General features: G+C 41.8%; 1 protein-coding gene and 1 non-coding gene across 2 annotated transcripts; both read left to right on the top strand.

The window, feature by feature from the left end:
* Nucleotides 1–3,262: 3,262 nt before the first annotated feature.
* On the top strand, nucleotides 3,263–3,331 carry LOC114920966 (small nucleolar RNA SNORD52). The gene has a single exon (XR_003809256.1). It is a non-coding gene; the product is annotated as a small nucleolar RNA SNORD52 (small nucleolar RNA).
* A 2,624-nt stretch (nucleotides 3,332–5,955) lies between these two features.
* c19h6orf47 (chromosome 19 C6orf47 homolog) lies at nucleotides 5,956–13,711 on the top strand. The gene is made up of 3 exons (XM_065947938.1): nucleotides 5,956–6,487; nucleotides 7,273–8,625; nucleotides 11,096–13,711. Exon 2 carries the CDS (start codon nucleotides 7,701–7,703, stop codon nucleotides 8,616–8,618), a length of 918 nt encoding a protein of 305 aa, XP_065804010.1. The 5' UTR covers nucleotides 5,956–6,487; nucleotides 7,273–7,700; the 3' UTR covers nucleotides 8,619–8,625; nucleotides 11,096–13,711.
* The last annotated feature ends 1,121 nt before the right edge of the window (nucleotides 13,712–14,832 follow it).

The following is a 14,832-nucleotide window of genomic DNA, read 5'->3' as shown; positions in this document are numbered from 1 at the left end:
AAAATCAACGACAGTCACCGAAGAAAAATAATTAAAGGGAATTATCTGTCAGGGATTGAATTAAAAAAAAAAAAAAAAAAAAACAGAGAGAGAGAGGAAGACGAGTAAGCGTTGGGAAACAGGTGCTGGTAAGAGGGCCCCCCAATTCATTTTTGCTTAGGGCCCCAACAGACTCTTTAAACGCTGCGGCTCCTGGCGGTCATGTGACGCGCCCCGTGTACAGATGTTTCTACGACATCTGGCAGTTGTAAAATTATGAAATATTAATTTCCTGTCCTGTGCAATAAAGGCAAAAAAACCACAAAAAAAAACAATAACATTAAAAAATAATTGTAAAAACCTTTTTGATCTGATGTTTAACAACAATTCAAATGCCAAAATGATGAAAAGGCCTTTATAACATAGTTTAATTCATGGGTTTTTTTTTTAATTGAGAAGTACAGTAAAGTTTTTTTAAAGGTGACACACAGTTCTGGTTATTTAAAGTAGTCATGATACCAGTTTAGTAGATTAATCACCTGTGAAATAAGAAAACTATGAAAGAAAGTAGGTCAAGGAAATATTATAAAATGTGTTTATTACGTTTTTTTATTTATTCGGTGATCATTTTGTGATCTTCTTTGGGTGGTATAAAATAAATGGTAACAGGAATTTATGGTGGGATGTGATTGGCTGTGTTGGCCTGCAGCTGTTTCATTTTAATTTAATTTAATTATATGTTTTGTTTTTAAATGTTTTATGGAAGACGGCAGATTATACGGAATTATTGTTCTTTCTGCTTCTTGTTACAATGTTACAATTCACTTAGCAGACGTATATCAGAGTAAGTACAACACTAATCCATTCATACACTGTCACCGAAGCAGAGGGAGCAATGCAGGGTTAAGCGTCTTGCCCAAGGACACATCGGACATGTTGCTCAGCTGGGGATCAAACCCTTGACCTTCTGGTTGAGAGGCGACGACTCGACCAACTGAGCCACAGTCGCCCCGCTCTCTTCAAGATTTGAGATATTATGTCTGTATTTAATTGGTTGTTTGTTTGATGAATTAATTAAACGTATAAAAGTTATTTGTTGTGAACAACATCGCACAGCCGCTTCTTATGCTTTATATACAGTGGCGGTTCTAGACCACTTTCACCAAGGGGGCCAAACGGGGGCCAGTTGTTTTGTCAGAGAGGAACATTAAACCCAGGTGAAAAATAGACAAAGATGATCACTTTAAAGATATATATATATTATGCACAACATAAAATACCATGATTTAAATTTGTTTCAGTAACAGTATTTAATACTAGATTGTGAGTCCGGTTGTTGAGTCAAATACTGTGTATGTGTTTTGAGGGGTGGCTCTTCCTTTTGGAGGGGTGGCCACGGGGGGGGGGGGGGGGGGCAAGCTCACTGGCCCCTGTTGGCCCCTGCCTAGAACCGCCCATGTTTATATAAATGTGTCTCTGTCAACTAATGTACAGTTTATGTTGTTGTTTGTTTTTGTTTGTCATTGTGGATTTATGTACATTTGTATGCGTAGGAACCACCAACCTGCCGAGAGAAATGGAAACAGATGGAAATCAGCATTTAGTCTAAAATCTGGCATATTTACATGTTGATGTCAAATGTAACTTTGATACGATACTATTAAGACTATTTACCACAGAAACTATTTAGAAGTGTCACCTAATACACAATGGGTAATCAATTGTTTTTAATTACCAAAGATTCCTGCACACTGATAAATTGCACAAATAAGTTGCCAACGTATTTCTGCAATTTAGACAGAGTGTCGTCCTCTGCTATTTGTCTGTTTGTCAAGAGAGGTCAATGTAACTTTGAGAAGCCAAATGAGCTGAGAAATGTGTGAATTAGGCTTTTGCATTTTATGATGCTTTTCAAACGTGTTTTTAATATCTGATACAGCCTATTAATGATCTGTAGTATCGAAAATAATCGAAGTTTTAAAACCAAACTTTTACAGGTTAATGATATTGCCTGTTCATAAATGTAAATTTTTAAGTTATCTCAAATTTTGAAGCGTTAAAAAATTTGGAAAAAGTTATGTACCTTGAGCCCTTTGAATGACTTGAGCCGCCCAATTATATTTTGATTTCTTTCATTGTGATCAGGCTATTTCAAGTTATTATAGCCTACATATTTCGCTGTTGGTTGTTTTCTGGTAATTTTGGTTGTAACCGTTTTATTTTTTCATCTGGATAATATGTTTGGATTAATGTGTGAAATATTCAACAGTTTAAGATTGAAAATGTCGAATAAAGAACGAAATCAATTAACAAACAGGCAGTGCAGAGGGAACGTAAATGACGTAGCGCTGTTAAGGACCCCCGCTTATATAAAAAGGATGAGCGGAGCACTTCTCGGTCTCTTCCTCTCGGTTAACCCTCCGAGCTGCAGCCACAAGCTCTTCAGCAGACATTGAGATTTAACTCTGTAAAGTTAGTTTTAGGAAACCTGCAGGTGTAACTATAGAACATGCTAAGTCTCCTTTTAAAGGGTTTTTTAATTTCTCCTCTGGGCGGGATGGAGCGAGCAACAGCGCCTGCGCAGGTCCCTCCGTGGCCTCCACGTGGTGTGGCTGCAGAGAGATCAGACTGTAATGGAGGAGCAGAAACACGATGACTGCAACCTGTGAGATGTTTCTCTAAATGATGATTCATGGATCTACAGGTGGATTAGAGAGCGGATTTGATTAAGGTGAGTTAAAGAAATGGTTGGTCTAAATGTTTCTGACTCCATGATCATACAATCTGTGCAGTAGCATTAGTTTTGTGTTAAATTTGGAAGCTTTAAGACTTCAGTGCATAGCAGAGAGGGAAGCAAAATGGCGTCTACCATGTGCTGCATAAACATGATTTGCTGATGTTTGAGCCCTCTGTTGTTTCAGGATGCTGCAGAAGTTCATGCCTGCGTACTCCTTCGGGATCCCTCTGAGTGAGATCAGTGTGCAGCCCTGACCTGATGGTGAGTATCTCTGAACCCCCCCCCTGATGATCTGCAGAATCCCTCAAAAAACCTGTTACATGATGATTCACTAGACTAGAGTCTCTGATTAACCGTGATGCTCTTTCACAGTGCACTGATCATGCAGCTTACTAGATTAACACCTCACACTGCACAGAGTAGAACTGGTTCTGATGATGTTTTCTTTTCTTGCCACAGTGTCCACAACGGAGCAGCTGAATGTAACGTCACCTTTCGGTAAGTTTGAAAAATAAAAGAGGCCTTTGTCCTCTCTGCTGATTCTTGTGGGATGATGATTTCTTAGACTAGAGTCTCTGACAAAAGCATGAAGATGTCTTCACAGTGCACTGACCACAAAGACACACCAGTGATTGGATGTTTTAAACTTGATTTACAGAGAAAACTACAGATCTTTGTTTGTTTTTTAATATCCTGGTGGGCTCCAGGAACACAGGAAGTCACAACTGTTTCACTCTCAATGTAATCCATTGTGCTTCCTGTATGGAACATTTCTAGTTGAGTTTGTGAAGTACAGACTCCACAACCCTGCATCTATTTGCCCAGACTCCCTTTGTCGCCCTCTGCTGGTCACATGTTGACTTAACATGCAGGATTATGACCTCCATGAAGGCGATGAGATGTATGGTTGTCCATCCCAGCACATTGTGCAGCATGCTGGATGAAGTGTGCTGCCATGATTGATTTTTTCCGTTTTGGAAAATGATTGCAGTGAATGAGTTTGAAACATCCATGAACCTGGTTTGTGGCTGTGATCGCTTCTCTATTTTTGTCACTTGTTGGTACTAATTCATATCTGGTTTTTGTTTATAGCTCACACTTGGCTGGAAGGAACTCAGCAGTGACAGCAACAGCTGTAAGTATTGATGTTTATTAGAGTGTGGGTAGTTGGTGTTAAAATGTATATGTGGACATGTATAAAATGATCCTGCAGCTCTGGTTTCTGAGTTTTGTCGATGATGATTCAGATTTCGGTTCGTCTGATTTAAACTGAAGTTTTACTCGCAGCGCACTGAGACGCTCGGACTACCAGAGCTTCTGTTTTTGAAGAGTTTGTTTTCAGTCGGGCACAGCTGACGAAATATTTTTTTCATTTTTCAGGTCGAGCTGTGGTTGATCAAGCTGGAGCACAGATGTCGAAGGAGTCTTGGAGAAGAAGACCGTCGTTCATGTCTTGTGCATATATTTAAATAAACAGTTGACAGTACTGTGACTCTTGTCTTTTTGTCTGAAGATTTGATTGGAATAAAGAGAAGTTTGTTTTGGGGATGTGAAAGTGCTTGGATAACCAGTACTGAAGTGTTTCTGTAGAAGTAAAGTCAGAAGGGTTTGTCTGGGACAACTACAGAGGCTAAAAAGCCCCAGCAACACGTGCAATTTGTACAACTTGACTAACTAGTTAAGCATTTTGGCTCATGGCATTAGTCATGGTGATCTGTGTTCATGTAGCTAACTTTATCTGCATACAGTGTTAAATACATGTCTATCTTTTGTAGAAGTAAAGCAGCTGGAAGATTAAAACTTCATCCCTGAAATGGTCAGAAGATGTAATTAACCACTGTGGGTTTGATGTACCAGGTTTCTATTCAGTCTATTATTTAAATGCAAACTTCTCATCTCTCTGGTGATCAAAGTTTGAAGTGATGTGGATACTGTGATCCTGAAGGAGATTTTGTCTTGACTCAAATCAGAAGTTCACTGAACCAAGTATGGAACATTTGCTTTTTTACCATGCAGTCTGATGCGCACATGTTGGAGAGAAGATCCTTAATAATCCCACAAGGGGAAATTACTTTTACAATCTTGAGAGTGACTGGAATGCACAAACAGGATCCCATGAACACGAATTCAAAGGGAGAGATGTCAAAGCGAGGGGGGGCTGCACATTAAAGGGTGCCTGAGCAGTTCAGGGTTTGATAAGCATCGTGGCAGTGCTCAGGAAGAGAACTGGCACCTTACCAGTTTCAAGACGTAGTGCACACTGGGACTTTATCCAGCAACCCTCCTATCCCCAACTCAAGTCCCTACTGAAGAAATGTGTTTGCTTTGAACCAAAAGTTTCAGACTTGTGAATTGACATGGCCAAAATAAGATGAAACAAGAAACTCTATCAGAAACTTTTTCAAATACAGAATACATTTTTCTCAACTGTATTGTAGGAAAATAAAAGTAGTTTGTTTGTAGTCATTAAGAACAGCTTGTTTCATCAGGGGGATTCAACCAGCCACCCTTTAAAAAAAACTCAGTTTTCTCCCTCTGCCTGGACTGTAAATAATCTTGTTGTGTATTTTGTGTATTTATTGTGCAAAGATCAAAAGATGTTACTGCAACTTTCATACACACACTTACCCATTGACTAAACTAGCACACGTTTACAGAGAAGTTGGTAATGAATGAACTATGTCAAGATAAAAGTATGAAATAGGTTTATAAAAAAAATAGTAAACGTGATGTCTGCAGAAAGACTGTTGTAAAGGGAGCTCTCTCTTTCATAAGGAGTCCTGTTTGAAAGAAAGAGTTATTTTTACAGGGTGCGGAAACTCTCAGCTCTTCTAAATCGAGGTTGAAGACTCACCTGTTTACAGCTGCCTTTCATTAAACAACTTTAATAAGATTTTAACTCTGCACTGTAAGTTTTAACTCTTTTAATATTTTTTACTTTATTTATTTCAATTAATTTCATTTGAATTATTTTTATTTGAACATATGTTCAGATTGACTAATTCCAGTGATTTTTATTTTATTTTTTTATGTTCTATTTTAATGTTTCTTTTCTTTCCTCTGTCATGATGCTTTTTGATGTCTTGTGTGAAGCACTTTGATTTGCCTTGTTGTTGAAACGTGCTCTATAAATAAACCTACAGTTTAACCACCTGATTGCATGTTACGAAATGCTGAATCATGAATGTACTGTTGGCGACCACGCCCTAAATCTACACCCGTGCAATAAAGATATTCTGCCCTGTGCTGCACACTTTGTCCTGTAACCCCGCGATGGGATCTGGAGGTGACGCTACCTTAAGGATAGATTCATGTATCCACACTAGGAGTGAGAAGCTGCAGTAATCTTTTGAGTTTGGCAGCTTTTTGTGAAAGCCCAGGAGCTTCAGGGTGACCTGCAGGGAGTTTTATTGTGAAGGTGCAGACCGGACCTGTTCTTCTTCGTCGTCTTCTTCTTCTTCTTCTTCTTCGTCTTTGTTCTCTAAATTCGGTAAACGGCTGAGCCCGAGCCGACAGCAGGACTCCGGACTGTGTTGTTTTTTTTTTTTTAACGGGCTCTCGGTACCGAACCCGGCCGGTACATCTCATCATTCAGCTCCGACTGTATTCTCCAAACACAGAGGACACACACTCTGCCGTGTGAACGAGAAAACACTAAAAAAAAGTTGACCAAGTTTTGGGCGTGAGACGAGAGACGTGTGTGATGCTAACTGGGAGAGCTAACTTAGCTCCTCTGTTGTGACAGACAGCCACCAGCTAGCGTCGGTGAAGGTGAGCGTTTTATTACCTATCATCGGATTAATTACCCAATTTTAAACTCTCAAATGGTTCTCCTGGCATTAGACAGGAAGACTGAACCGTTTAATCCTTTGAAACTGTGGTGGAACTGAAATGTCAGCGAAGTGATGATGAGCAGGTTGGCGGAGTGAAGAAATAATTACAGGTTAGCAAAAGGCTAACTTAGCTAAATGTACAGGTGAGTTATTTCACAGTGTGCAGGTCAGATGAGGTCATTTTTTACAGGTTAGCTGGGTTCAAATAAGATCACACAACTGTATAGATGTGTGACACAGACTGGCGTTAGCTGACAGTTGATAAAATTAGTTACATTTGATTTGTTTGTTTCAAGAGGACAAAATCAGGCTGAAGAAAATCTGTCACAAGAAGAGAAAGTGTTTTGTGTTAAAAGTTGCAAGTGTAATGTCATAAAAATGTGTTTGTATTTAAGTGTAAAGATGAATTAAACTGTAAAAACTGACAAAAGGTAAGAGAAGGAAAATAAAACTATAAACACGACTCAATAAGACATTTGAATTCATCTCATATTGGTGGCATGCGATCTCTGTTATTTCTATAATCAATCAATAGTATCCACAAGAACCGAGGCGTTAGAAAAGTTACAGATCTTCAGTCAGAAAAGAGAGATTAAATACGTTGCCAAAGTATTTGTGCAATTCAGGCGTCTGCAACTTCTGGTGATTTAAAAAAACAGTAGCCAACCTTTTAACAGTGTCGTTGACAGGCTGGATTTAAAATGTGTTTTCTTTTCTTTGCAGGTGTTAAAGAGTTTCTGCCAAACACACTGACGGCATCGACCTGAAGCCTACGACGACGTAAAAGTTTGTTCGCTTGTGTTAACCTGCACAGTTATCATCCTGGATGGTTCCCAAAAGGTGTCAGGTGAAACCAAAGACATGTAGCTGAGAAGCTGCACTTCTAAATGCTGCCAATCTGTGAAAGCTGCCCCCCCCCCTCCCCTCTTTGTACATTTACCTGCTCAAACACACCCACAGGTGTTTCTGTGGCACATAACTCTGCCCAGGCCTTGTCGACAAGTGCTGCAACTTAACGGCTGAGCTGGCAGTGCGTGCGTGCTTTCCCAGTGAGCTCACGTAGCTGCTTGGCTGACTCAAGCAAGAGGAGCTTAAATCAAACTTTAGTGAACTCCTTTTTAATTCACCTCCAGGCGGCTCGGTGAGGGAGGATGACAGCTGTGGTGGGCCGGGCGTGGGGGTGGGTTCGCTCCTGGGGCGGCAGCAGCAGCAGCAGTAAAGTAGAGTCTGAGAATACACCCACAGTAACAGCTGAGGAACAGAAGCAGGTCAGCCGGGGCAGCAGGGGGTGGATCTCTTGGGTCTGGGGAGGATGGGGACGTCAGAGTGACATCTGCAGTCCGGCAGAGGAGTTCTGGGAGGCGCAGGAGAAGCTTCAGCCCATGGAGATCGAAGTTCTACGTGCAGGAAAGCAGGAGACCCGACCAAGCTCACAGCTGGTTTCCAGATGGTGGAGTAACTATATGCCAACTTCTTACCTTCCCTGGCCAAGAAAAACGGAACCAAGCGGAGTAAGAAGAAGAAAACAACGGGATGGTCGGAATGGAGAAGATGTTGACGGGGACTTCTCAGACTACGGTACACCACCTCCCTCTCCCACCCCTCCCAGAACATCTCCCTTCAGACTCTTTGTAAACGGCTTGAAGGTGGAAATCCATCCAGAGCACCATGAGATCTGCTTCAACTTCCTCCGCCACCTGTTTGACTTGTTTGTGGTCGGCTTCCTGTGGACCGTGTCCCCCCCGGCCAAGCTGGTCCTGGAGGTTCTGGGGGTCACGGGGGCCCTGAGGCTGTGGCTTCACGGCATGGCCATGTTCTTTGTGTCCACAGTGGGGATGGCAGGATTACTCTGGCTGGTTCAGGAGTATCTCCCGCAGTTCGCTCTGCTCTACGGGATCATCCAGGCGCTGGTGATCTCCGTCAGCGTGCGACAGAGCGTCCTCCTCGGCGCGGAGGATGAGGAGGAAGGAGAACAGGAAGAGGAGGGCAAAGAGACTGATGACATGATAGAGAGCAGGGAACACAAAGAGAAGGTCATGTCTGTGAAGGACAAGGTGAAGACAAATTAGACTTCAGGTGAGCTCCTTATGTCCCTCTCGTTTCCTGTTTTGGTTACATTTTGATAGGGTTGTCACAACAACAGAATTTCAAACCTAGATACAATACTTGTAATCAATTACGAATAACCTGTTATTCCTGTTGTAATGAAACTCCAGTCCTGTGGGGGCAGGTACGCTGCGGTATCAAAAAGTAGCCTAACTTACAGTCTTTAAATGTTTCCTTTACCTGGCTGGTGAAAAACAAACAGCCCTAAAACTCTGAAACTCAAACAACAAACACACTATTGTTTACAACGACACAATGTACACACAGACCTCGACCTTCTTTGTGTGTTCAGTGTTGATTCTGTTAGGGCAGAAAAAGACCCTGTGACAATATTTCTAATCTTTTAGCAGCACAGGGACGAGAAGGTGTTCAGAAGGTGGAGCTGACCTCAGCGGTAGGATCGGTGTGTGTGTGCTTATGTTTCATTTCACCGTCAAACATCCACCACGGAAAGACGAGTTTGTTTTCATATCGGATTATCGAGCAGGGCTTTGTGCATCAGGTTTAACTGATCTGATACAGTGGCTCAATGTTAGTCTATTTAAGTTGTGCTAAATTAACCACACACACACACACACACACACACACCCAGAGCGAGGCCACGTTGAATCTATTTAGATCCTGTTGCCATAGAGAACTCGCTGTGACTTTGTCCAATCGGTGTGAAACCTCAGACAGAGAGCAGCACACATCCTGTGGGAGATTCACATAATTCAGTTTATCAGCCCGAGGCGTCTCATCTCCTTCTTCAGCTTTTATAATCATCTGTTCACAGAGGCGCCATTATGTTACCAATAAAAAGCCAGATAGAAGAGATACTGGACTGATACTGTACGTCTGTTTTAAATAAAGACGATACACATAGTACAAGAGTATAATCTGTACTGTAGGGATGAATCCCCATATAAGTGTTATACTTTTTTGTTTTTAAAGAGTACTTTATGGTTAATACGTCCTCTGAGTCATGTCTGTGAGCGGTGATGGAGACACATCATGCAAGGGTTGAATGAGCATCTTGAAAGTCGTGTTTTTAAAGCTTACATCAGGGTTTCTAAACTTCTCTGCTCGGACTGATTTTGTCATTTAAACTCAACATTTGCACATTCCCTTAACGCAAAGGTGAAGACTACAGGTCAAAAGATCATCAGAGGACCTCAGAGCCCTGCTGGTGTTGATCCGCTTCAGCAGCTCAGTGATGTAAGCCGGAGTGTCACCATGCAACCCGAAACCCCCCCCCCCCCCCCCCAAACACAAAAACCAGAACTTAAAACTTAAAAATCCCACCCCTCCTCTCTGAGTCGTTGATTCATAACTATCCAGCTATCTTACTTATTCTATACCCTACACTTTCTTTCATATATTTTAAGACTTATTATTATTTAAACTAACTTTAAAAGTGGATTTAAGCTAAACGGACCCGAGCCAACTGTTGCTTCAGCTCCATCTGTGTGTCACTCGTCACCTCCAGTTGATCAGCAGGTTTTCATCATGATGTTGATCTAGAAGAATCTTTTATTAGGGAGTCATAAAACACAGACGAGTTAAACATGTTACTTCTACTCAAGTGTTCCAAGTTAAAGGTAAAGCTTCAAGTAGATCTGAAGCTTTAAAGGAGCAATATGTAACCCCGGCCCCGTAGTGTTTAAAATGGGTACTGCAGTCTAAATTCTAAACATTGTAGAGAGCTGTCTCCCCCCGCCCCCTCCTCTCTAGAGTGGATGCTCATGCAGGTTGCCATGTGGTGGACACTGAAGCTTCAGTGTTTAGCCAGCTCTGCATCGGTCTGTAAACCTTTCTGTGTTCTAACCTCTCTCCATTTTTCAAAAGCATCTCCAATATTGATCCTAGTTTGAGCACGTTTCTGCTCGTGGAGCTTATTAGAAACATGCAGAGGCTTTTTAGGTCGGGTACAATCACTTCTATCTGAACCACTTCTCTTGTCCGCTTCCATCGCTGCTACACCTGTTGGTTTGACCTGATAACTGGTCTCATATCTGGCAAACCGAGGGGCGTCCAAAACCGCCTAAATTCTCTGGTCCAAACAAATCCAGAGCATTCAGGAGCAGAATCTAAAGTTAGAAGGAGGACATACTGGCTGCTGCATTGTTGTCAGAGAAGCCAGCACTTCAACATAGCATGTTTCCTTAATGTCTGATCATCTTGACTTGATGACGGCTGAGTTTAGTTACGGCAATTTTGCAGAAAAAGAGCAGTCTGAAAAGCCGAAGTTTGAAAATCTGTTACTGTGACAGCCCTAGTACACACACACACACACACACACACACACACACACACACACACACACACACACACACACACACACACACACACACACACACACACACACACACACACACACACACACACACACACACACACACACACTAATGCTCTGATGACTGTTTTCCTCATAATTAACAGAGTTGTTTCTTTTCCACAGAGGCTGAGTCCACCTGTATCTCACCTGTATATAAGAGATGCAGGATTTGTGACATCACAGCAGATGTGTGACATCACCACAGACGGACTTGGCCCACAGAGTCAGCTCCTGCAGCCGGACTCACATGTTGTATTGCACACTAATTACAAACTGATAGACGTTGTACTCGTGTCACTTTATGTTCAACACTCTCGACCTGCAGTTTATATTCATGTCGTCACCTGAGCGTTGAGTTCAGCATCGATGAATACTACGACTATAATCACAGGAGGGGTTGTGAATGTCAAAAAAAGACGATGATATGCAGTATTTCAGAAAATAGCCTGTTGCATTTTATCTTGTTAGCTTTTCATTTCTTGTCCTGTTGGACTTTTCCCTCTCTGATGTTCTGACAGACAGTCACCGTGTGCCTTCGGTACATTCTGAGGAAGGAGAAATGAACCCAATGTAACGCAAAACAATCAAACACACACACAGCTGGAATGAGCAGAAATATGCAGAATCAACTCCAGGAGGAGGAAAATGTAAACTCATACAAGCCGCCGCATCGTGAAACACTACAAGATGAAACAGCTGTATCATCATCAGAGCGGATTTTAGGGGATCTAAGAAGTTTAGTGTGGATATTCTCCAAGGCACCAAAGTACAGATGAACTTTATGCACGGTGTCCGCTTTTCAGAAGTTAAAGAGGAACATGATTACTGAAGCGGAGGCTCCCGGTCTCTTCAGTGTTCTTTTCAAGTCCAGGCTGAGTGAATTTGTAAACATGGCGTCCGGTAGGTTTGCAGCTTTACAAACACAGCTTTGTGTTTGTTCTGTGGATTTAAGTCAGTCTCCCTCTGATGACACACAGATCCTCTCCTACTTTTTGTGTTCCTAAGTACTTTGCATGAAGTTCACACGTGCGCCGGCCCGGCTCCTGTCTGAGCGCCCTGGACGACGGTTATCACGGTACAAGATGGATACTGCAGCAACAAAACAGAAGTCTGAGGCACACAATATGAGGTCCTTGGCTTTAATTATAGGTCCGAAACACACACGTGCACAAACAGGACCTGTGATCGTGCATTAATGGAGAGATGTCAGAGTGAGGCTGCTCCACAGGGGGCGCTACAGGGCTGTTTGTGGTTCGGTGTCTTGCCTAAGAGCGAGAGAGACTCAGGAGGTGCATCTCTCCAACTTCAATACTTTGGCCTGTATCGATTCAGCGACCCTCAGGTTCCAAACCCAAGTCCTTACAGACTGAGGACCCCCTGAATTATTTACCAAAAACATGCTTTCTAAATTGCACAAATTCATTTGTTTCGGCACTGAAACAAAGACATCGCAGAGATATTTTGCGGGGGGGGGGGGGAGATACCTTTTTAAGATAACTGACATTTCATGCAGAATTTGAATTTTAAAGCACTACTCCTTGCATTCGAAATCAGAGTGGATTTAGAACAGGAAACTTCTGGTTTAAAAGGACGAGAATATGTGACTTTTAAAAGGACTTTGATTTTGAATTGAAGTCCAGAATTTAAACCGTCTTTGGAGCAGGAAATAAAGAATACACGCCCACTTTGGGGTTGTCACAATACCAGACTTTAAAACTTGAATACCATACCAGGAACATTTAAACTATTTTAACACTAAGGTAGCGAAAGTAGAAACCAAAGGCACCTAATTTGGGGTCAATTCTTTTTCTTCTTTCTAAACATTGCAGACAAACTCCAGCACCCAGGGTCTGAATTATACAAAACGTGCTGGTGAAGTTCTCTGTGTTTAACTTGCAGCAGTGTTTTGGTGAAAAATACGACTGAAGATCTGAAGTTTCATCACTTTTCGAAACGTTGGATCACCAGAATAACAGAGATTGTTTTTAAGACGTGGCATCAACCTTACTCTGTGACTTTACTTGCAAACGTGTTGTTGCATGCTACGTATTTTTCTTGCAAACCCGACAGTGTGAAAGTTTAGATCTTTTTAAAGATCTTGTTTCTTGTTTCCTAGCGCTGTTCTGGAACGTCAGGCGGCATCGTCACGCTGTTAATGGTCTGATCATGCAGTCTGATATTGAGCATGATGGTTCATGAGAGGAGGGACGAGCTACCTGCACTCCGGACCTAAAGGTGTAAACACCTGTCTGTCAAATGGGAACAAACACAACTATATCTGTTACGAAAGCCATCGAAGAGATCCTGAACCCAGCACAGACTTCAGATTTAGATTTTTAAAAGTGAAACATGCATTCAGAGAGAAGTTAAATGTTTGGTTTGAAGAAGTGTCAGTCAGCCTCACTGCAGGACGCTTCTGGTTTATTCTTAATGACATCATCAAATGTTCTGGTTTCTGCTGGTTGACCTTTTTTTTTTTTTTATGAGAATGTTTCCACAAGTTGAACTGAAAACAGACCACCTGTTGAAAGAACAGAACAGAGACGCCCCTCGACAGGACGACACTACCGATGATGTTTGTTGTGTTTGGAGATTGTAACACCAGCAGCACGTTCATGTTTCTGTGCCATCGTCTTTATTGGGAATGTAAAGCTCACTATAACGTGTTTGTATGGATTTTTACTTCCTTGTTATGCTTCAGAGTTAAAGGCACAAAAATTAAAGACCGTGTTCAAAGAACGTGTTCTTTGGTTTCACTTTATAACGTGTGAATCACATCGCAGATTTAATGTTTTTCAAAGGCAGGGTTGGCGTGTTCTCTGAAAAAGGAACAAAGAAAATCTGTCATCTGTATCAGTTGTAAGTCTGTAAAAACTTCCACCAATGTCTGCCACGAGGTACCAATCTGATGAACCAATCACAAGCCTCCCTGTCTCCCTGCTCGCTCTCTACCTCTTGCGTCCACTAACCCACACTCAAAGCGCGTCACCGATGACAGAGTTTATACTGTGAGTTTACTTACTGCTGAATGAGACGTCGATATAGTTTCTACACAATGTAAGAGATGAGCTGAGGTCCACTTCTGGAGCAACGGCGCTCGTGCATGTAAGTGAGGGGCGTGGCTTTTGAGGGAGAACGGGGGGGGGGGAGGGGGTGTAGAAGAGGCACTGAGGGAATGCTACTTTCAAAATCATGCTTGTTAAAACTTTTTTACCAACCCTGCTGTAATGATTTAAATGTGATAAAAAATGTTGTTCATGAAAACTCAATTAGACTTAAGTGGATTTTTACACCACAGTAAAAAATCCTGACGTTTTCAGGGCGAGCTGCGTGTGTGAACCATAGTCTGTAAATATGAATGTTTGAAACCTGAGTGACGTCACCTGTCTGTTCCTGCAGGGGGTGCTGGAGTCCGATCGATGGCGGTCTCCATGCTGGAAATGCTGTCTCAGCCTAACTTTCAGGCCGTATCCGAATTGCCAAGTACATACTCAATCTTTCAGTATGCAGTAGGCAGTATGCAGTACGTACTATCCGTGCTGTATACTGTTAGTACCTACTATTCAGTATGCACACACAGTATGCAGATATTTGTGCCTACTTCGTCTGATTCATTCAGTATGGAAGTGACGTCATTTACGTTACCCGAACCGGCCGCATCCACCCGTTTTTTTTTTTGTTTAGCTTTATTCAAGTAAAAGACAGATTAATTAACTAAATCACATACAGTACATAAAGAAAAGTACAAATGAAAGACAGTAAGATACGGAATATAAAGTAAAATAAACCAATAAAGACGCATTTAAATAGTGAAATCATTATTTAAAGAGGGGAAAAGGTTTTATAATAATGCAGACATT

This window comes from Labrus bergylta, chromosome 19 (genome assembly GCF_963930695.1).
Source record: "Labrus bergylta chromosome 19, fLabBer1.1, whole genome shotgun sequence".
Taxonomy (NCBI): Eukaryota; Metazoa; Chordata; class Actinopteri; order Labriformes; family Labridae; genus Labrus; species Labrus bergylta.
This window is presented reverse-complemented; position numbering and strand designations above follow the sequence as displayed.

Bases quoted from the DNA above. Each gene is read 5' to 3' on its own strand.
- c19h6orf47 (XM_065947938.1), top strand. From the start codon at position 7,701: ATGACAGCTGTGGTGGGCCGGGCGTGGGGGTGGGTTCGCTCCTGGGGC.